The sequence below is a fragment of the Cyprinus carpio genome, chromosome B4 (genome assembly GCF_018340385.1).
Source record: "Cyprinus carpio isolate SPL01 chromosome B4, ASM1834038v1, whole genome shotgun sequence".
NCBI lineage: Eukaryota > Metazoa > Chordata > Actinopteri > Cypriniformes > Cyprinidae > Cyprinus > Cyprinus carpio.
Window position 1 is genome coordinate 11,619,045 of NC_056600.1, and position 23,352 is coordinate 11,642,396.

The 23,352-nt window shown below is 36.1% G+C and overlaps 2 protein-coding genes and 1 long non-coding RNA gene across 19 annotated transcripts in view; 2 read left to right on the top strand and 1 right to left on the bottom strand.

Annotated features, from left to right (window-relative positions):
- Window positions 1-16,404, top strand: part of LOC109068130 (ATP-binding cassette, sub-family C (CFTR/MRP), member 9) — a 38,228-nt gene extending 21,824 nt beyond the window's left edge. For 8 of the 14 annotated variants that reach the window (XM_042722764.1, XM_042722761.1, XM_042722768.1 and 5 more), the window contains 18 exons: window positions 32-112; window positions 1,314-1,451; window positions 1,617-1,742; window positions 2,193-2,292; window positions 2,375-2,897; window positions 2,982-3,051; window positions 3,258-3,415; window positions 3,790-3,882; window positions 4,300-4,402; window positions 5,366-5,482; window positions 5,576-5,696; window positions 6,580-6,710; window positions 7,924-8,002; window positions 9,843-9,951; window positions 11,630-11,733; window positions 11,963-12,096; window positions 12,787-12,849; window positions 13,301-13,477. In XM_042722764.1, the coding sequence (XP_042578698.1) occupies window positions 32-112; window positions 1,314-1,451; window positions 1,617-1,742; window positions 2,193-2,292; window positions 2,375-2,897; window positions 2,982-3,051; window positions 3,258-3,415; window positions 3,790-3,882; window positions 4,300-4,402; window positions 5,366-5,482; window positions 5,576-5,696; window positions 6,580-6,710; window positions 7,924-8,002; window positions 9,843-9,951; window positions 11,630-11,733; window positions 11,963-12,096; window positions 12,787-12,849; window positions 13,301-13,438 (2,388 nt within the window). In that variant the 3' untranslated portion in view covers window positions 13,439-13,477. Of the gene's footprint in view, window positions 1-31; window positions 113-1,313; window positions 1,452-1,616; window positions 1,743-2,192; window positions 2,293-2,374; window positions 2,898-2,981; window positions 3,052-3,257; window positions 3,416-3,789; window positions 3,883-4,299; window positions 4,403-5,365; window positions 5,483-5,575; window positions 5,697-6,579; window positions 6,711-7,923; window positions 8,003-9,842; window positions 9,952-11,629; window positions 11,734-11,962; window positions 12,097-12,786; window positions 12,850-13,300; window positions 13,478-14,772 lie in introns of those variants that run through there. The other 6 variants (XM_042722771.1, XM_042722772.1, XM_042722773.1 and 3 more) reach the window with 3 other exon arrangements.
- LOC122137146 lies at window positions 6,387-13,374 on the bottom strand. 2 transcript variants are annotated; one of them, XR_006154646.1, is made up of 3 exons: window positions 13,242-13,374; window positions 7,903-8,124; window positions 6,387-6,699 (listed from the first exon to the last, which is right to left on the bottom strand). It is a non-coding gene; the product is annotated as an uncharacterized LOC122137146 (long non-coding RNA). The 2 variants fall into 2 exon arrangements; XR_006154647.1 differs by having other exon boundaries at window positions 13,233-13,371.
- Window positions 16,405-17,376: 972 nt separating the features above from the next.
- Window positions 17,377-22,085, top strand: kcnj8 (potassium inwardly rectifying channel subfamily J member 8). Of its 3 annotated transcripts, none has more exons than XM_042722801.1 (3): window positions 17,377-17,746; window positions 17,953-18,320; window positions 19,272-22,085. In XM_042722801.1, the coding sequence occupies exons 2-3, from the start codon at window positions 17,968-17,970 to the stop codon at window positions 20,170-20,172; spliced, it is 1,254 nt and encodes a 417-aa protein (XP_042578735.1). In that variant the 5' UTR covers window positions 17,377-17,746; window positions 17,953-17,967; the 3' UTR covers window positions 20,173-22,085. The 3 variants fall into 3 exon arrangements, with proteins under 3 accessions (XP_042578735.1, XP_042578734.1, XP_018940536.2); XM_042722800.1 differs by having other exon boundaries at window positions 17,378-17,746; window positions 17,862-18,320; XM_019084991.2 differs by lacking the exon at window positions 17,377-17,746 and having other exon boundaries at window positions 17,763-18,320.
- The last annotated feature ends 1,267 nt before the right edge of the window (window positions 22,086-23,352 follow it).

Genomic DNA, 23,352 nt, shown 5'->3' on the forward strand with positions numbered 1-23,352 from the left:
TAACTGGTGTTTGTGTGTTGTAATCCTGCAGGGTATTAACCTCAGTGGTGGTCAGCGACAACGGATCTGTGTGGCCAGAGCACTATATCAAAACACCAACATTGTTTTCCTGGTAGGAACAACTTTTCCAACACAGATAACTTCATGATCGTTTCTTCCCTCCACCCTCTACAAATGATATACCAGCATTATGAATGACCACAGTTTTAATTTGATTTTAGAGGTCTTCCCAGAGGAGATTTCTGAACTGACACATGATAGCACAGGGTACATTGTGATAGTGATAGCAGAAAATGCAATGATGTGTAAGGGCTGTTATTGGATTACTGTACATAAATACACACCCTTCTGGATAGGATCACGAATTTACCTCATTCCATTCCTTGGAGTGACGTTATGTCTCACATCCTAGAAAGTCAACGGGGTTGTTTTGGTGTCTTTTCGGGTCAGTCGAGAAGTGATTTAAGCACATTTATAGTGCATTTCTATTTAAATACTTTCTCTGTGCATTTGAACAGTTTTGTGAATTGGAACGGTAATTTCTTTTGTATTTACACTCTTAAAAATAAAGGTTCTTTATTGGCTTCTATTGTTCCATGAAGAACCTTTAACATCAATTGCACAAAAGAAGGTTTGAAAAGGTTCTTTATAAATAAAAAGATTATTCTTTAGATGTTCTTTAAGCCCCGTTCACACCAAGAACGATAACTGTAATGATAACAATATTAGCGTTCACACCAGCAAACAATATCATCTGTTTATTCTAACTGCATGCACATTTGCCGCTTTAAATTCTCGAGGTCATTATAGCAGGAATGATTTGGATTGGATGACAATGTTTGTATCATTCATCAGCTGGAAAAAATTGTTCTGAAAGTGATTCCAATGATATCGTTTTTCTGTGCCTTTATCGTTATAGTTGTGGTGTGGACTCTGCTATTCTTTAATATTGAGGATTGAGATTTTTAGAACTATATCTTTATAGTTATCGTCCTTGGTGTGAACGAGCCTTTATACTAAGTAAAAAAGGTTCTTTTAAGAACCACTGAAAGGTTCTTTGGGGAAGCCAAAATTTATCTTTTATGGCATCTCTGTGAAAATCCCCTTTTGGAACCTTTATTTTTAATAGTGTAATGAAGCAAACATTAAGCAAAGCTAATTTAACACAGGTTCCTACATGTCTAGATAAGTCTTGTTCAGTTTGACTTTATTGAAATTTAAGTTTCTTTCTTTTTAAAAAAGTTTAAGTACTTTTTGATTATAAGTAGATATTGAAGTAGAGTTAACCTAGTTTTGGGGTTTCTTACCTTCAGGATGACCCGTTCTCTGCCCTGGACATCCACCTCAGTGACCATCTGATGCAGGAGGGGATACTGAAGTTCCTTCAGGATGACAAACGGACAGTGGTCTTGGTCACTCATAAGCTGCAGTACCTCATCCATGCTGACTGGGTAACTACTGGGGTTTCTTTGCTGACTGAAGATCTTGACCATTTTGAGGCTGGTTCTTCACAAAACTCTGAAAAAGAGGATTAATAATAAAAAAGATAAATTACTTGAAAATAATCAAAAACAAAGAACTTTAGACTTTGTCTTACTTTTTTCTGTGTGTGGTAGATAATAGCCATGAAGGACGGTTCAGTGCTGAGAGAGGGGACCTTAAAGGACATCCAGACGCATGATGTGGAACTCTATGAGCACTGGAAGACCCTGATGAACAGACAAGACCAGGAGCTTGAAAAGGTCCTTCTGCTTTAAAAACCAGCTCATCTATACAGTTTTTAAAACACTATGAATCATACACTTACCGACTTTGTGAATGGTTACAGAGAATAAATGGACATCTTACACTAAATGACTGGGGATCACATACTGCCAGAATTTCAAGTCATTCTGAACAATGCAAACTCATGCAGAAACATGTGCCTTGTTGCAAGGAGATGCATGACAAATAATAAAAACACGTTTTGTATCATTTGACTAGTCAGAATCATAGTCTGACGCTAAACAAGTATCTGTGCCCATCATATGTCAACTCAAGCAGCCCAAAATCCACAGACTGGCTTTGAATTTTGGCAACTCGGTGCAAAAGTTGTGTAATATATTTCAGCCTTAATACAAAGAATGTAAAAAATGAACACTAAACAGTTTTGAAGAAGCATATGAAAAACTGTTTTTGACTCTTTGTTTTAGGAGACTGAAATGGAGAGTCAGACCACTCTGGAGAGGAAGACCTTGAGGAGAGCGTTCTATTCCAGAGAGGCGAAGAACCACATTGACGATGAGGATGAAGGTAGTAGTTCATCAGCATTTCAGCACAGCATTTCATTTTTTACTTGTAAAAACATCTTGAACACCTTTTTTCTATTCCATAGAGGAGGAGGTGGAAGAGGATGACGATGACAACATGTCCACCACCACCAGCCGACGTTCTAAGATCCAGTGGAAGATGTGCTGCCGTTACCTTTCCTCTGGTGGCTTCCTCATGGTCTTCCTGATGGTGTCGTCCAAGCTGGCCAAGCACTCGGTTATGGTGGCCATCGACTATTGGCTCGCAGCTTGGACATCCTCAAACCCGCATAACCAAAGTCTCGCCGATCCATTTCTCAATGCAACCAATTACACACAGAATGATGACACACAGATCGCTCAGGTGACATGTCACTGCTGTTTCCTCTTTGAAATGTTGTCTTTCATACTTTACATTATAGTTATACTGAAATTGAGCTTTTTGGGTGTTTTACAGCATCGCTCCTGTGTGCCAGTGTTTATTATCCTGTGTGGAGCAGCAATAGCACTTTGTCTCATCACTTCCTTAACAGTGGAGTTTCTAGGAGTGGCTGCAGCTACAAACCTCCATCACAACCTCCTCAACAAGATCATTCATGCTCCCATCAGGTACTAACACATTATGAACCCTACTGCCTTCGACTGATATTGACAGGAACATCATTATAAAATGTCCTTTTATATCATCGTTAGATTCTTTGATGTCACCCCGCTTGGACAAATCCTGAACCGTTTCTCAGCGGACACCAACATCATCGATCAGGTGAGAGAAAGACAGACAGAAAGAGATCTGTTCGATTCAAGTGTCAAGTACGTCTCTTTCATTTTAAGCCCACTGAGATGAGCAGTCTTGGTTTTCCACACAAACATGCAACCTCAGTGCTGCGGTAGTCAATATTATCATATTAATGAGATGAAGAATGTGGCATATGCGTGCTAATGTGCGTCTTCTTCGTTCTTTCTCCACAGCACATTCCCCCAACACTAGAGTCTCTGACTCGCTCCACTCTACTCTGTCTCTCAGCAATTGGGGTCATTGCTTTCGTCACCCCTACCTTCCTAATTGCACTGGTGCCCCTTGCTGTGGCTTTCTACTTTATTCAGAAGTACTTCCGGGTTGCTTCCAAGTAAGTAGTTCTCCTAACGTGATTCAATCAAGTTTGAATTAAGAATTAACTCAGATGTTTGTCACAAGAAAAGGTCTATCAAGTCAAGTAACTTTTATTTCTATAGTGCTTTAGACAATACAGATTATGTCAAAGCATTTTCTCAGAGATAAACAGGAAACAGCAGAATCAGTTGTGGAAACTCAACTATTGAGACAATTCAGATTCTACTCTAAAGCAGCTCTAAATGACAATAGTGCTATTTCACTACTGATAATAATCCTTTAAAGTCAGCATCAAATCCATTAAAGTCAGCTATGATTATAAGAATGACATTTTTACTTCCAGAACCAGACTAAACTCTATTGTCTGTTGCTGTTCTTTGTCTCCAACAGAGATCTGCAAGATCTGGATGACTCTACTCAGCTGCCTCTTCTCTGTCATTTCTCTGAGACTGCAGAGGGCCTTACCACCATTCGAGCATTCAGGTCAGTGAACTGAGGGTTTTCCGAAAGCACGTGGCTGTCTGAATAAACCACACTTTCTCTCTCTGTGTTCTTCTAGACTGGATGCGGAACTAAGTAGTTGCATATGAGTGAAAACAGAATTAAATGCGTCTTTGTGATGCAAAGCCAATTGTGTACAATATCAGCCATGCATTAGTGATGCAGTCTCAGTGGCTCCACGCCATTTCTTATAAACACATTGTGCTTATTCACGCATCCTGTAATCCAACAATAAACATTAAGAGATTAAGCTTTCATCTCCTCTGTTAAATCTCCAGAGTGTTTACGTGAATGAACTGAACACTCTTATTTGTCACAGCTGTGTTAGCTCTAGTCAGTCATGGATCTGTATCACATTGTAAATGGTTTTGACACTAAGTAAAAGGTCTCTGTTTCCAGGCACGAGGCTCGCTTTAAACAGCGGATGTTGGAGCTAACTGACACCAACAACACCGCCTACCTGTTTCTCTCTGCTGCCAACCGGTGGCTGGAGGTCAGAACTGTAAGTCAAGTTGAGTTTTTATTGTAGTATAGGTTGTAAAGAAACCAACGTAGTGTATGTAATGTTTAAAATTACAGTCTTGCTGATTTATTTTAATAATTATTTAAATAAATAAATAACATTGACTAGCTGGTTTTCCATCCAAAGTCGTGAATTTAACTTATGTGCAAAATTGTAATAAAACATTTGCGAATAAACACTTTTTTCCATCAAACTGCTCAAAGAAAACAAAACCGTTACTTCCTGATAAACACGCACTAAATATCACTAAGAAAAGTAAGTACTTTTTCATATGAATTTGTAAAGTCCCATTTGTACGTTTTTGTATGATATTCTGAGATTCGCCCCATTGAAGGTTAGGTTAAGGGTTGGAGCTAAACCTAAATTGTATGTTTTTGTATGAATCACATCCTACACGACACGTACTAAAACGTCACCTCATAAAATAGACAAACCACTGAGAGCATCATGAAAATTTGTTTAATGTAGAAATACCGACACAATCTCGTAACTATTTTACATTTTGGTATATTACTGGCTAATTCATATAAATTCGAACGATCCAATTCGTAAGTTTTTGTACAATATGCTTACGCCCCAATATGCTTTATGGGGGTTTTTTTCTCTAAAAATAATTTTTATACTATTGCATTGTAAAAATTCATACAAAAGCACTACATTAAAGCACTAAAATACTTACATTTTCTCATGAGATGTAGAATAGAGATACTTTTTTACATTTTAATTCATTAATATTTATATTAATAATTAACTTTTTTATATAAAAAAGAAAGAAACATGTACAATGGTATTTTACAATCAAAATACATACTTTCAAATACTTTACTTTTGTGGCATCAAAGTACAGAGGATTATAGCATTTAATTAATGGTATTATTATCAACTAGTAAAACTTTGGTATCTTAAAATCCCTATATAATACCATTTGTATTTTCCTCTGAGGATTATCTGGGTGCTGTGATTGTCCTCACTGCAGCAGTGGCAGCGATCTGGTCCACATCTGGACCAGATGTGGACCAGTCTGGACTGGTTGGACTTGGTCTAACATATGCCCTCACTGTGAGTTATCCATTTAAACACAGCTTTATTGAATTTCTAGTGGCCATCTGTGATTTAAAAGCACTTAGAAGTCCTCAACATGCTTTGTGTTAAGTGACAAACTACCTGAACTGGGTGGTGAGGAATCTGGCAGACCTGGAGGTCCAGATGGCTGCGGTAAAGAAGGTCAACAGCTTCCTCAGCACAGAATCTGAGAACTATGAGGGATCCATGGGTAATAAATCCTTTCCTGACACTATAAGTATAGTTTCTAATGATTATCCAGAGTACTATTTAGATTCTAAATGACGATTTATCCCTAAGTAGATAAAACCCCATATTTCTGGCTTCCAAATCACTGCTACATGTGCATTTTCTCACATTTTAGTGCATTAGGACAGAGCGACCTGACACAATCCACTGAGAGCATCATGAAAGGGCGTTTAGTACGTAGAGTCTAAACAATCGCCTCTAGAGACCAAGCAGGAATGAGCTGAGAAAAAGTAGTTTTAGCAATACCGTGTTAGCACCACTGTTAGACTGAAACAATAGCTTATTCTCCATCTCCTTCTCAGTGACATAATGGAAAACTGGCCTGGATAGCAGTAGGTATGAGACTAAACTTTGACATTTGGACACCATATATAGCTGTGTTAATTGCAGCTTGTTAAAGTGCTCACTTGCAGTGTTCTGAGTTTTTTGTTGCCATTAATGTATCAGTGTTATGTCTACTTTATACTCTCCTCAGATAAAGTCATATGTGGCAGCACTTAATCCACTGACTGGGCAGAAAGGAAAATTCTGTAGTTAACCATTGTGTAAACTAAATTATATCCAAAAACATGCTTTGAAGGTTAAATGTGCAGTAAGTTTTTTACACTTAAAAAGGTTTTGTGCCTAAAGAAATTAATGATGTGCACTCACATAAAATTATGCCACAATCAGTGGCCCAGAAAAGCTATTTTATTCTATATGAACATGGTAGCCTCATAATGGCGTCATGTTGAGATCACATCAGCAGTCGGATACGTCAGTTTTGCTATATTTTATCTCGTAACAGTTAAAACACTGAATATATAAAATGGCAATCTAAATAATTTTCTTCACTTTGATTTCAGATATCTCACAGGTACCGGAAGACTGGCCACAGCATGGAGAGATAAAGATCCATGATCTGTGTGTCCGTTATGACTCCATGCTCAAACCCGTCCTCAAACAAGTCAATGCACACATCAACCCTGGGCAAAAGGTAAAAAAAAAAAAAAGAAAGATAGGGCTGTCAAATTAATTAGTCGTGATTTAGCACATCCAAAATGAAACATTTAGTTAACATGATATAAAGTGGGTATACTGTGTATAGTTATACGTATGTATAAATACACACACATACAAATACATATACAGTATATTATGAATTATTTATTTGTGTGCATATATATATATATATATATATATATATATATATATATATGCACAAAATGTATGTGTGTGTGTGTGTATAGTTTTGATATATTTACAGTAATAAATACATAAATATCTACATAAACTAAATATCTATTTATAGTACAATATCTTCATGGAACATGATCTCTACTTAACATCCTAATGATTTTTGGCATATGTGTGTGTGTGTGTGTGTGTGTGTGTGTGTGTGTGTGTATATATTTCTTAAATATTTACATGTACGTGTGTTTACTTATATATATATATATATAGACAGTACATACACACACATATATTATGTAAGCAAAAACTTTTATTTTGTATGTGATTAATCATGATTTATCGATTTGACAGCCCTAGCTAAAACTGAAACAAAATTAAAGCTAAATAGAAAAAAATTTAAAAATAAAAAACTAATAAAAATGCTAAAAGCACATTATAAAATTAGTAAAGCTTCAACTTCAAATAAAATGAAGAAAATAAAGTTTAATTCAAATTATTAATAAATACTACAATAGTAGATTAATAATGTTAAAATAACAGTTCAATAAATAAACAATATTTTTACTCTCAATCTGTCTAATGTATGTTGTCTGTTACCCTCAGAAATATTATTAAAACTGTCCTAGATGTCACAACCTCCAGCCAAAGCTGACAATGAGAATTTAGTAGTCCTGATACCGATCGACCTGTTGTAGCACATAACACTCACTTGAGGTTTTGTCACTGTAGCGTTTATTTTCTCATCACTGCGCTGTGAAACCACAGTTAATCTCTGCCTGAATATCAACTGCACATTGAAGCACAACCTACGCAATTTGCAATTCCGTCATAAGCTTTTATCTTTATTAGTCTAACTTCTATGACAGCACAGATGGCTTCTTGTTGTGACATGGGAACTGTAACTGTCTGCACTAGTTTGTGTAATTTAGGAGAGCAGCCCTGAGCGTGTTTATACAAAAGCAATCTGAAAATGTCAGGCAGTGTCAAGTGCTTACCTGTTGTTCTTTTTGTCCCAGGTGGGCATCTGTGGCAGAACGGGCAGTGGAAAGTCTTCTCTGTCTCTGGCCTTCTTCAACATGGTGGATGTTTTTGAAGGTAGGTCTTCCCAGGACATCTTCCAAATCTCTATTTAATGAAATATTATGGTTCACTGAGCATTACAGCGCTCAGATGTATGTCAAGCTCGCCGCTGGGGACACGTTGACCCTTGTGGATCCCTAAAGAAGAAGAAAAAGAGTTAGGAAAATATATATAAAAAAAAGCTTTGGACATTTATGATAAAGCTATTTTTAATGTCCTCAACTGCTTAGCCTAGAAACATTTATTTCTTTGCCCGTGTTGTTTGTTCTTTTACCTTATGGTTACTGTCACTTTGACAAGCAGCCATGATGTCATATTTAGACATTAACCATAGAGATCTGTTGAGTCTTACTGTCATTATTGACAGAATTTCTTAGTCTGGTTGATTTAAAACAGAACCATAGCTTTATTTGTTGTAAGATATCAAACAGAAAGTGTATAAAAAACTATGTGATCTAAATCATGCAATATATATAGTACAACATTCACTAATGCATTTTAAAACAAAATGATGCAGAAGAATTAAAGTAATGCTATAAATAACAGTTATAACTAAATAGTGTTATTTTGGGGATATTGATTTTATTATTATGACAAACAAAAATACAATCACATTTATTTTCTCTGTGAGTTTTATCATATTATCCAGCGTGCAGCATTACCATATTTCTCTTAGTCAAAATGAATCTCCAGCCAAATCAAACAGTTCATGCTGTTTTGTGCACACGAGCACGGCTGTTAGAGATGTTTTAAATCAGAAGTGCATGGAGTCTCTCTTCACTGTGTCCATATAAAGGTAAAATGAAAATCTTAAGAGCTGTGTTTGGTCTCCTGATATCCACTACAGACCACTATATGTTAAAGTCAAGTTATTGTAAACTGACCTGAACACCCAAAACTAATAAAACAATCCTTCAGGGAAAGAATGAAAAATGTTATTGTGATTAGTTTGAGATTTTGCGAAGAGCTAAAAAAAAAGTGAAGTATAGCTATAGCTAAATATAGGTATATCTTATAGTATATGTTAAATATCTGGGTAGCTGACGCAAAACACATCTATGGAGTTAATATTACATTTATATTGGTATATAATAGAAAGTGTATGTTTTATGTGCTGTAACTCATTGCGAGTTTTAAACACCTTTTAACTAGAAACAAATAAATAAAAATATACAATGTAGTTTCTCAATTAATATGAGTTAAAAATAAAATATAAACCAGAGATTTTATTGTTAATTAAAACTAAAACTATTAAAATTATTAAAATAATAAATAAAAAAAAAAAAATATATATATAAAATCAATTTTAAAAAATCTATAATAAAATAATTATCTCCATTTTCGCAATTAATATGAGTTAAAAATAAAATGTGTACCAGTGTTGTTATTGTTAATGGAAGTTATTAAAAATTTAAAAAAGTAAATAATAATAGAAAATAAAATAAATAAATCATAATAAAATTAAATAAATACATTTAAATAAATAAATGCAAGTACAAATATCAGTGTAGTTTCTCAATTAATATGAGCTTAATATAAACCAGTGTTGTTATTGTTAACTAAAACTATTCAGAATTGTTTAATTATAAATAATGAAAATTAAAACAAACATACAAACAAATAAAAATTTAAATATTAGGTGAAAAACTTGAAAACAAACAAAAATGAGAAATACTGCTTTGGTAACTAACTGAAATAAAATATGTTTAAGTACTAAAATTAATAAAACTAAAACCGAAATAAAAATATATTAAAGTTAAATAAAAAAAAATTATAATAGCATATAACAAAATAAGTAAACTAATGAAAATAAAATCTAATTTAAAATCTGTGTCATGATTTTTTTTTGCTCTAGGAAAGATTGTTATTGATGGCATTGACATCTGCAAGCTTCCACTCCAAACCCTGAGATCCCGTCTGTCAATCATTCTACAGGATCCAGTGCTGTTCAGCGGCTCCATCCGGTATAAACATGCAAACATGCTCCCTCAAACATACAAACAGAAACAAAAATACATTTGTATCTGCGTAATGCATGCACCTCACACGCACTCACTGAGGCTAAACTGACCCAAACAGACAAGACCAGGGACAATAAACACGCACTTCCTGCCTGACATTTTTAATCAGAAGTTCAGCATAAACACAGATCATTTACAAAACACAGGGACCCCCAGGATGTGAAATAGGGGGCGTTTCGATATGCTGGCATTGGATTACTCTGCTGTTCTTAGAATAAGCTATACGTTCTTACGTATTTAGTATTTTATTCCCCTATATGTTTCTTTTCAAACAGTGTTAAGTATTTATTTCACTGGATGTTCAATATGTATCTACAAGTGTCCTCAGCTCCGAGCTTGTTTGAACTTCTCACGGATACTAAGTGTCATGTTTGTTTCTGAAGACAGTGAGCATATGGGGTTTGTTTAAAGAGGCCGCCAGGGGATAAGAAAGAAAATAAAACTGAACCACCATCACAAGTCATCTGGGAATGGTTTTGGGCAAGCTGTTGTCATGACAATGTTTATACGAAGCAGGCCTAATGGATCATTGGGCCCAGGAGACAGAGCGTACAAATTATTAGTACAGCAAATCTTTCCTTGATTTTAATTTCGGAAAATGTAGGGCCATAAAGGAATAAGCTGTAGTTGGAATCCATTTCCCAGTGTGTTAAAAAACGGATGTGAATATGGGTTCATTAGCATTTCCTCTTATGGTCACTGGGTGCATTAACCCTACATCCCCTGAGTGTGCTATTCATTATAAGGGAAAGTTCATCCAAAAAATTAAGTTCTGTCATATGTATTCAGGCTGATGATGTCTGATGTTCTTTTTTACGTGGAACAAGAAAAGAGTTATTTTGAAGAATGACCAAGCTGCTCTTTTCCATACATTGAAAGTGATGGTTATTTTTTCATATCTTCCCAAAAGATGTAATTATTTGGTCTAAAGTACAGTTAAAGAGTGAAATATTATTACAATTTCAAGTAATTTATTTAAAAATATCATTTATTCCTGAGAAGGCAAAGCTGTATTTTCAGTATTCAGTGTCACGTGATCCTTCAGAAATATGTTGATTTGGTGCATGGGAAACATATTATTATTAATGTCGAAAACAGTTATGCTACTTCATAATTTTGTTGAAACAGTGATACATTTTTTCAGGATTAAAAGTTCAAAAGAACAGCGTTTATTTGAATTAGAATTCTTTTGTAACATTTTAAATGTCTTTACTGGCACTTTTGATCAATTTAATGCATCCTTGCTGAATAAAATAATTGGTTTCTTTTAAAAAAAAAATCTTACTGACCAAATTTTTTAAATATTGCGTATCAAAACCAATTATTACTGGTGACAAGACACTCAATAACCACTGATGATTGAATATTGTTACTGTTACTTGCACAAAACTGGAGGACTGGAATAGTGCACGAGTCATACGGCCAACTTTTCTGATACTTTTCAGCCCCAGTCCTTCACTTTCATTGCAAGAAAAAGAGCGGCATGAACATTCTGCTAAATGTCTCCCTTTGTCTTTTTATGGGTTTGTAACGAAGATATGATGAAATGATGGCAGTTTTCATTTTGGGTGATCTGAATGTCTGCTAATGTGTTCTATTGTTTGCACCTGTGCATTTTTAGGTTAAATCTTGACCCCGAGCGCACTTGTACTGATGACAGGCTTTGGGAAGCACTTGAAATCGCCCAGTTGAAGAATATGGTAAAAGCACTCCCAGGAGGATTGGGTAAGAATGATCCTCTCCAACTGTTCAGCCCTCATCAGGATCGGCTGACATCATAATGTCAGTCATCTCATGATTTTGATTCTGAGTGAAAATTTTCTATTGTGATGAAATGCTGGAGTTTTCTGACCTTTTCATGATGACCCCGAAGCATTCGGTTTTATTTTTAAGGTGATATTTGGTAAATCTGAACAGCTGTAAAGCATCATGCAGTACGTATGTTTTTCCCCAGACGCTGTGGTGACAGAAGGAGGGGAGAACTTCAGCGTGGGACAAAGACAGCTCTTCTGTCTTGCCCGGGCCTTTGTCCGCAAAAGCAGCATCCTAATTATGGATGAGGCGACTGCTTCTATAGACATGGCCACGGTACAACCACATCTATATCTACAGAAGACCATTTCAATTCCATAAGAAAAAAATCATGATTTGGTAAACCATAACTATGACATAAAAAGTAGAAACTATAAGATACTACATCATAAGTCAAAATTTTGAGATAAAATCAGGTTAACGAAAATGTTGACAAAGCATTTGGACTTATCTCATAAATCTGAGTTTTTTGTCATTATTTTGACTTTATTCTCATAATTATGATTTAGTATCTCATAGTTTAGATTTTTTTATCTCATAATTATGACTTACTATATAGTAATTTTATCACCTAATTATAACTTCGCTTAAATTTTTGACTATATTCTCAAAATTATGATTTAATATCTCATAGTTTTGATTTTTTTATCTCATAATTATGACTTGCCCTAAGTTTTTATTTTCTTAGGCATTGGGAATAGGCTATATCCATTACATTTTTATCATTTGCTAAACATTTATTAAAAACATTCTCAACACTTTTTACTTACCTAATGTATTATAGATTGAAACAGGACATTCATGAGTAAAAAATATTGGGAATTGATTGGATTGTATTAAAATGGTCAATTTCGATCTCATCTTGTTTGGGTCTTGTTTAGGAAAGAATGCATAATTTCTGAACGCTGAATGCTGGAATTGTTTTTTTTTTTTGTATTTACATTTTTTTTGTGGTAAATTCAACAGGAAAACATTCTTCAGAAAGTGGTGATGACTGCATTTGCTGATCGGACGGTTGTCACTATAGCAGTAAGTTACCCTATATCAACTTTTTTTGCTGGTCTGTATAAAAAATGGGCACAGAAATACAATACAGAAATACAGAAATAGATCTTTAAAGGGATAAAAGGACTTTTAATGCTTGCCAGGCTTTGACATCTTCAATCCTTCCTCTGTTTTGTCTTTCTTCACCACTTCTGACAGCTGACAGTCAGTCACTATCGATCTCTTGGCATTAACACAATGGCTTATAAGAATTTTATAAGCCTGCAGCCACTGTAGTCTGTCATTCAGAGCCACAGATACACAAAAATGGCCTTTCTGCTTTGTTTGAGTCAGAGAACACAATTGATCTCTGAATAAATGCATGATCTCTGTCTGCTGCACTTTTTCACCCGTTTTCCTCTCCTGACCCTCATCACCTTTTCCCCCTCTCTTCTTTCTCCTTCTTTGTCCACCTGTCTCTCTTCCTCTGACACAGCACCTGGTTTCCTCCATCTTGGAGGCGGAGCAGGTGCTGGTGTTTTCCTCTGGGACTCTGGTAGAGTGTGACAGTGCTCCTAACCTGTTGGCACAGGAGAACAGCCTCTTCAGCATCTTAGTCCGGACACACAAGTAACCGTGCTTTGGCTCCACCCCTAAGCGCCTACACCCTGCCACATTGGTTGGTAACCAAGAGCTTCCTATGTGTGCAACCTATTAGAACACTTCAGCGCACAGTTTCAACCCAACTTTGGGTCAAATATGGACTAACCCAACTTTTGGGTTAAAGATTGAATGGAAAAATGTAACCCAACAGCTGGTTTAGTCCATTCTTGACCCAAAGTTTGACAATCCAGCATTCCTAAAGCCAACTGACTAGTGTTTGACTAGTCTTTTTTTTCTTTCAACATTACGATTTTAGGTTTAAATGTGTTTATTTATTATTTTTTTATATTATTTATTTGGTTTTTACCTGGTCACATATATCTTTCACAATTTTTAAATAACCTTTTATCTTGACAAATACATTTTTAAAAATACAAATAGCCACAATATAGGTGTTGATAAGAAAATAGACCCTGTCCTTTCATAGCACTAGGTGCTGTAAAATAATTTAAATTAAAAATAAATATATAATATATAATATATATATATATATATATATATATATATATATATATATATATATATATATATATATATATATTTTTTTTTTTTTTTTTTTTTTTTTTTTGCTAGTGGTCTATTAAATATTTATTATGCAAACAATATTATATATATATGGTAAAAAAAATTTAAACAATGTTTCACAAAACACTGAAAAATTATGTTAGCTTGTGTTTGTGTTGTTAACTAAAACAGCTATTAAAAACATTCAATTAATTTTGTTGAAATAAAAAAATAAAATATATATGATGAAAAACTAAACTAAAATTAGCAATATTGGCTCAGATACTAATTGCTGAACACAGAGAACTAAAATTATTATAACTAAAACTGGCATAAAATTAAACTTCAACCTACATAGAAATATTTATTTTAAGACTAATAAAAATGACAAACATAACAAAATTACTAAAACTTTAACCTAAATTTAAAATATAAAAATAAAAGATAATTTAAAATATAAATAAAAGCTAAATTGTATTTAAATAGTAAAAATGACACTAGCCTTTGTGTTTATGATAGAATGATAGGCCAAGTTATTTCAGGGCCCTTTGTGAGATTCACTGAATTAAAGGCCTGCACCTGCTACTGTTTTGTGCACTGGAAATGATTGTAACGTTCCCTCAAGCTGGTTTTCATTTATGCTGTAAACAGAAGCTTGATGTTTTACTCTGATTGCAGAATCTTGCAGCGATTTGAGCAACAAAAGGGCACAGTTAAACATAATCTTGACAGCTAAGGTGATGTGTCAGTAGAAATACATTTGGACACATCTACTTGATTGATTGTGCCTGTTTTCCACAGCATCGTGTCCACACTATCCTGACGGCTGATCTAGTCATTGTGATGAAGCGAGGAAGCATCATGGAGTATGGAAAACCAGAGATTCTCATGGAACAAGAGGACGGCTTATTTGCATCCTTTGTCAAAGCTGACATGTAGAGTCACTCATCTCCATCACCACATTAGTTTATACCACTTTTGGCCTTATGAAAAAAATGGCAGCCATCGGAAAGGACTAAACTACACACAGACTCTGAAGTATTATTGTTTTATATGAACCCTAAGCACAGTATTAGACTCTTTTTTAGCATTTTCTTACCTTATGGCTCTTTTTCTAAGTTGATGACGCGTGTAGTCTGAAATGCATAAGCAATAAGCATTTATCTACTGTGTTTTGATTAGTACCAACACTGTACAGAGCATGTCTCTCCGGTTGAGGCCTGACGCTCTCGTCTGTCTGTCTGAAGTGCATTGCTGATACAGATTTAGGGAAGGAGGACAAATATAGCTGGCTCCCCAAAGCCTGCACCCTCACATGCATGTGGAGCCCTCACATTCTGGGGAGTCCTGCAATGTCCACCAGATCAACCCTAATGTGTTATCCACACCCTATATACAAAACTGATTGTATTTTGTACTTTGTACTGTATTCCTCTTATGCAAATTACTTAACCAAAAACCTATTTTTAGTGTCTTTTATTTTTCTTTGGTGACAATGTTGTGTCAGTCTTAGTTAAGAAATATTCAGTTTTAAACATTTGCTCCTTATCCAAAACCCTAAGAGGGTGAATTTCACAAAAAGTCCAGGTCATATGTCACTAATAACTAAAAATAAAATGGAAGACTATTCCTTTTTAGGAACATTTATTTTTAATGGTATGTAAGGTAAGAGTATATAAGATTTACCATATATTTTAATGCATACTCTAAGCAAACAGGCCTACACTTTTTCCGAGTACACTACAAGATAAATATCATTTCAAACCATGTAATTTCTCTCTCCTAAGCTGCTATGACGTTTTATTATGGGGATGTCAAAACGAGTCTGCAGTCTTTACAGCCAAGCGATATATTGTACACACGTCCTTCGTTTCTCTCCTCGTCTTTTAATGGAGTGCCAGTCTGTACCCTCAACTCCCTTTCACCTTTTAACCTTCAGCTTTCTTTATTTGATCGCTCTGCTTTCTGGAAGTTACAACTGAAGATGATCTAAACAATATGTTGTAAGTGACGCTTTGTCCCTGCAGTAAAATGATGCATAGCTGCAAGCACTGTGGGAAATCGTTCCGTTGACTGTCAGGGCCGGTGATTTGATGAATATTTGCAGTGAGCTGTTATGTTACACTTGAGCAGTGATATTCCAGTAACTTGTGAACGCAACCATGTGCGTAAATGTGCAACTGACACGCTTTACACACTCTAGTGATGTGTAAACATGACGTAAAACCTACCTAAGAGCCAACAAACATTTTTTGTAATTACTGCAAATTTCAGGTATTTGCATGTTAAGTCATGAGGGACTGTTTTTAATGTACATAGGCCTGTGTAATTAATATGGCATTTGTATCATAAGCATTTAACAGCATTGTTCTGTGTGCCTAACATTTTTGTACACATGAAATGAAAATAAAAATTGCTTTGTGTGTTTACTTATCTCTGTTGAGTGCCTTAGCATATGCACTAATATTCAACGAAACGTGAAGACTTGTAAAGAGAAGTGTAAATCAATTATAAAAATGAAAACTATTTACTAAATGGTGAAAATATAATTGTCACATTTAACTCTTGCATTACTTCCAAGTCCCTCGGGTAGGAAAAAAATAGTTTGCTACACAGCGCCCCCTTCTGTTCACATTTTGACTAAGTCATGGAACTTGATGCCAAGGACTCCCAAATACGGTTATATCTTGCCTCTTTCCTAAATTATAAAGGCAGCTATATATTTCCATATACAGAAACCCATTTATACTGTGAGAGTAACATATTAATTGTGATATTATAAAGACAACAAATAAATAGTTGCCTTTTAGATTGTGAAAATGTACTGAAGCCAAAGCAAATCTGGATAATGTTTACTTTGTAAGTTGACAGCGTCTTTTATCCTACTCTCTTTTAGATATATAAACCTGAAGAAAAACATTATCAATTCACATTTATTTATAGCTTTTACAATAAATATCATACCAAAGCAGTTTTATGGAGAACATTGCCTTAATCAGTGAGCGGCTAAAAACAACATTGGAGGAGAAACTCTGCAGATTCGAACTATTCTTAACTTATTCTTAAGTGTGTGTGTGTGTCATAGAAGAAAACGTTTAGTCATATTTAAAAAAAAAAAAAACAATAGGCATATTTATGTTTATTACTATTATTTTATTGTTAAAAAAATAGGGCTAAACAAAACATTCACAATTAATCTCATAATTTTACTTTCTTCAGAAAGCAAAATAAAACAAAAATGTGTATTCCATAAATGTGTCGAATAATATAAAAGTATAAAAAGTTACCTGTTACCAAAAATATATGTTTTTTAATTAAAAACTAAACTAAACAAAAATTGTTAGTCTTTCTAGCGCCCCCTTGCGGTCCTCAGGTGTCTCCAGAGCCCAGTTTGAAAGCCCTTGCACTCTTACAATAACTCATTACATTGCACTGACACAGACACACACTTTTTTCTCCATTTAAATTTCTCAAAAAATTGTCTGCCAGCTTATCTGTTCCTATTATACGGTTTATTTTATATAGGCTATAGTTTCTCAATGACTCTCTAATTTTGGCTGCTTCAGTTTATATGATATTATAGTATTTAAATTTTTTTATCTATAAAATAAGGGCAGATTTAGTTAATTAAATATCTGAAAGGAGTTTTAGACTCTTCTCTCCAGGGTGAATGTTTCTCGGAGGCAGCAGGACAGTGATGTACCGCCCATGCGTGTAAAGTCCTGTAAGAGCGCAGCACAATCATCATAAAGATACTTTTTGAAGCCTTTACGCGGTGAGTGTTCTGATGTTTATGTGGTGTTTACTTTATAAACTGACACAAGAATCCAGATTAAGGTCTGGCAGATGCAATATAATTTTCTTAATTTTAGTTTATGCTATCTGAACAGAGTTAGAGGGCAGATGCAGGATGGTTATTGAACTGGAGCTGCGCTTTTGACAGTCGTTGAATGGAGAGTCTTTTTTCCTGACCGTTTGCAGTGACCTGCTCAAATAATGCTGCCCCGCAAAAGCATCATTCCCGAAGAGTTCGCGTTCTCCCCGGCGCTCGTGTCGCCGATTCCCCGCAAGCCCGTGTTCAGGGACCGCGTGAACAAAGCGCGCTTCATCGCCAAGAGCGGCGCTTGCAACTTGTCGCACAAGAACATCCGCGAGCAGGGGAGATTCCTGCAGGACGTGGTCACTACTTTGGTGGATCTCAAGTGGCGTTTCACCCTGGTGATTTTCTCCATGACGTTCCTGTGCAGCTGGCTGCTGTTCGCTATGTTCTGGTGGCTGGTGGCCTTTGCGCATGGAGATCTGGACACTAACCGTAAACCTGGCGCAGAGCAGTGTTTCACTAATGTCAAGTAAGTGTGCCCAAGTCGTTTTAGTTATTGTAAAAAATTAAAAGAGTCTACCTTGACTGTGTTATATGTTTGTGCAGTACTGTAATGTTATTAAATGGATTTTTTTAATAAACGAATTAAATGTCTAAATATGTATACCCTGTATTAAAACACTTACAGATGAATAATGGCAAACTAATAACTGAAATAAGATATATTTTCATTTAATTCCAGTAAATGTAAGTTGTTGTTTTTTTTTATGTTGGTGTCAGTTAAGCTCAATAGTACAGCATAAAGCAGAACTTGTTGAAAAGGAAATATATAAATGTAAATAAATATTTTTCTATGAAGAATAAAGTACTATGTAATAACCCATTCTTCATTCCTGCATTTGTGTAAATGTTACTAATTTTCAACATTTAAAAACAAAAATTATAAAATAATTATATTTATAGAGATAAGGCCTTATAATTACAGATTTACATTTTATATATAGTTACAAACTGCTAATATATTAAAGACCTGAAATAATATAATTACTAGTATTGCAGGCTCTAGGCAACAGATTTTCACTCACACACACACACACACACACACTCTCACACACGCAAATATATATGAAAATCTGTTGCCTAGAGCCTGCAATACTAGTAAAGTGTGTAGACATACCTCAATCTTTATCTGGATTTTCTACAAATTAATAGTAAAAATCACTAAAACTTTTCTCATTCAAAAAAAAAAAAGTTTTTTTAATTATGGAATGTGATCATATGTAGTGATTAGGAAAAATTTCCAGAGATAGAAGAAAATAGAAGAATAATTTCAAAATCATAATAGACATTTCATTATGCATAATATTGACTGTTTTCTTTTCTTTCTTTTTTCATATGGATAATGTTGTTACTTGGATGTTTTATTCCTCTTATTTTAATAGCCTAATACTCTTTGGTCTTTTCTCTTTATCTTTTCCAGCTCTTTTACCTCTGCCTTCCTCTTCTCCATCGAGGTGCAGGTGACAATAGGATTCGGAGGCCGTATGATAACAGAGCAGTGTCCCACAGCCATCACAGTGCTCATATTACAGAACATCATCGGCCTTATAATAAACGCTATCATGCTGGGCTGCATCTTCATGAAGACTGCACAGTCCCACCGGCGCGCCGAGACCCTCATCTTCAGCCGCCATGCCGTCATCGCTGTGCGCAACAACCGCCTGTGCTTCATGATCCGTGTGGGTGATCTGCGAAAAAGCATGATCATCAATGCGGTCGTGCGCCTCCAAGTGGTCCGGAAGACCACTACACCAGAGGGCGAAGTCATACCCATCCACCAGATCGACGTCCAGACAGAAAGCGCTGTTGCCGGCAACAGCATCTTCCTGTTGGCTCCCCTGATCATATGTCACGTCATCGATAAGGACAGTCCTCTGTACGATCTCTCTGCGATGGAGCTGCAGTGTAGCGATCTTGAGGTCATCGTAATCCTGGAAGGTGTGGTGGAGACCACAGGCATCTCCACTCAGGCTCGCACTTCGTATGTGACCGAGGAGATCCAGTGGGGCCACCGATTCGTGCCTATAGTGACCGAGGAAGAGGGTGTGTACTCGGTGGACTACTCAAAGTTTGGGAACACAGTCAAGGTGGCTACCCCACGCTGCAGCGCTCGTGAGCTGGACGAGAAGCCCTCCATCCTCATCCAGACACTCCAGAAGAGTGAGTTGTCGCACCAGAACTCTTTGCGCAAGAGGAACTCCATGCGCCGGAACAACTCTATGCGCAAGAACAACTCCATGCGGCGCAACAATTCCGCCCTCGCCGTGCCCAAAGTGCAGTTCCTCACCCCTGAGGGTGGACCAAATCTAGCAGTCACATGACAAATGGCCTTGTTAGCGATTTTCACCTGTCTTTCTTTAAGTCCTTGTCTGTCTCTTGATCCTTGCCATGCTCTTTTCTATGGTTTCCTCTATTTTTTGATTATTCACATCCTGGGCAACTCTGGCCCTCCAGATCCATTTTTCTGCAGAGTTTAGATCCAACCTTAATAAATACATCAGAACAAGCTACTTGGTGGACTACTCAAAGTTTGGGAACATGGTCAAGGTGGCCACCTCACGCTGCAGTGCCAGTGAGCTGGACGATAAGCCCTCCATCCTGATCCATATACTCCAGAAGTACAAATTGTTGCTCCAGAACTCTTTGCGTAAGAGGACCTCCATGTGCCAGAACAACTCTGTGTGCAAGGATAACTCAATGCACCTCAATAATTCCACTCTTGCTATGCCCAAAGTGCAGTTCCTCACCCCTGAGGGTGGACCAAATCAAGAAGTTACATGACAAAATGCTTGGTTTTCGCCTATCTTTCTTAAAGTCCATTCTTATCTAGGCAACTCTGGCCCTCAAGATCCACTTTTCTGCAGAGCTTAGCTTCAACCCTAATAAAATACACCAGAACAAGCTAATCAAGATCTTTAGGATTACTAGGCCCTGTCCCAAAAGGTACCCTAAGCCCTCATGGTCTTCCTCTAAGACCACTCTTTTGTGACATAATGCTGCTTTGACCGTTGGGTATAAGTCTGCTGTGGAGCTCACCTCAGTGTCGGCTTAGCAGAAGTGTGCATTGAGGACACAGAGTGGCCACAGAGAGGGCGCTAGCAAGCACACTTGAAATCTAAAATGATGAATGGGCCAATCTTCAGCAGTGTTTCTCAACCCTGTTCCCGGAGGAACCCCAACAGTGCACATTTTGGATGTCTCTCTTATCTGACCCACACATTTCCGGTCTTGAAGTCTACTAATGAGCCAATTCACTGAACATATATGTATATGAAAATGTATAGTGCTGGTGTGCCTCAAGGGATAGGCTTGGGAAACACTGCCCTGTGGTCTTGTGAGATTGCAAGGGCCTAGAAAGCTAGGCAGGAGAGTTTGATAAGGGTTCTCTCTGCAGGAAAGTGAATCTCGAGGGCCAGAGTTGGCCAACCCTGTCATATATGAATTGTTTTTGACATTATAATTCTGAATATAATAGATGGTTTCCTGTATGACTGTTAATCCTCAAATAGTAATCAATTACAAAGAGTTCCACAAATAATTAGGCATATTAGTTGAGGTGAAATTTTCTAAAAGCATATTACAGATCCTATTGTAAATATTAATCTGTTTCATTAACTTTTTTTTTTTTTTTTTTTTTATTTCACATCGTAACTGAACCTTTCAGTAAAAACAGACTTTACGTATGCAACTCTACTTTTTTTTTTTGATAATCCGTTACACTTGCATGAAGATCACTATATGGGGGGGAAAAGAGATCTGTCACTACACTTAAAAAAAAAAACAAGATTCCAAAAGAGGGTTTTTACAGGGAGGACATAGAAAAAACATTTTTGGGTTCCTTCAAAAATAACCTTTCAGTCCATTTTCTTAGTGTGAAGATCATTTTAAACATCTAAAGAACCTCTCTCTCTCTCTCTCTCTCTCTCTCTCTCTCTCTCTCTCTCTCTCTCTCTCTCTCTCTCTCTCTCTCTAAAGAACGTTTTGTGAAAGGGAAAGTTTCTGTGGATATTAAAGTTTCTTCATTGAACCATCAATACCAATAAAGAATCATTATTTTGAAGAATATTTCTGTTTTAGCACGACTTATCACTGTATGACTCTGTATTTAAATGCAATGTACTATGGACAATGACAATATGTTTCACATTTCATTAAACTTAATCAACTTGTCATTTTTCATTTGATTTGTAATAAACTGTATGTGCTCAATAAAGCTATGGGATTTTTATTTCAATCTCTATCAATGATACGTAATAAATGATTTAGGGTTATTAATAAGGATCCACGAAAATAATCAATAAATAAAAATCATCAAAATAAAAGCAATTTAGTATAATACTGGGGGTAAAACAAAGTGTAAACGGTGAAAATGTAGTATAACTGATTGTAATGCCGGGTTCGTGTTGACCTCTGGTGGTGAACTGGTGAAACTGCATGTGTTGGTGACCTCTGGTGGTGAACTGGTGAAACTACATGTGTTGGTGACCTCTGGTGGTGAACTGGTGAAACTGCATGTGTTGGTGACCTCTGGTGGTGAACTGGTGAAACTACATGTGTTGGTGACCTCTGGTGGTGAACTGGTGAAACTACATGTGTTGGTGACCTCTGGTGGTTTGCTGTGCAACTACAAGACGTAAGCAGTAACCTTTCCTCCAAGCTTCGTTGCGACTAGCAAGAGAATTTTTGGTCAACATTGATCATTTCGTAGACATCGACGACTGTGTAGATGCTATTTGCATTAGCCTATGTGTGTGTTGTGAGTAATTAAGAGCTAAGTTAACTAGTCAAACATTTAGTGAACATCGCGAATGTCCCGAAAGTTAGCACTCTGAACCGTTTAAATAAGTTATGCTCCGAATAATATTGTAAGAATAATTCCACGATAAGACACATACAACTACGTTTGTGGACCGGGGTTTAAACTGTGCAACATTTTACACAGGTAAGTTAGACATGATGTCAAGCTTATGAATCTTCATCAGCTGCAACAGCTCGAGTGATAACTTGTCCAACTCCACTGGCGAATTTGATGTTTAATTCGCATGTAAGTCATATTATTTAATATATTCCAAGTTAAGCACAGTTTTAAACAGATTTACAAACTCTGAATCACTCGAAGTTGAATCCATAGTCAAGTGGGGATAATTAATTTGAGATAAATACCGCCCTCAGGTGGCCACTTACAGTTCCGACATTAAAAGCGGGTTGCACACATCATAGATGCGAATAACAAATAAGGAATCACAGCGTTGCATTGCCAGGGACTGCAGGGAAAATTGAGTTTTATTTGCGCGCGTGCGTCTGTGTTATGAAATTACGTTTGTAGACGATTCCTGGCACTTTGTTCTCATTATACTTGAAAACTGCTGTATATCCCAGCATGCACTGCGTGAGGTTAACCAATAATCTATATATATATATATATATATATATATATATATATATATGTGTGTGTGTATGTGTGTGTGTGTGTGTGTGTGTGTGTGTTTAAAACGTTCGTA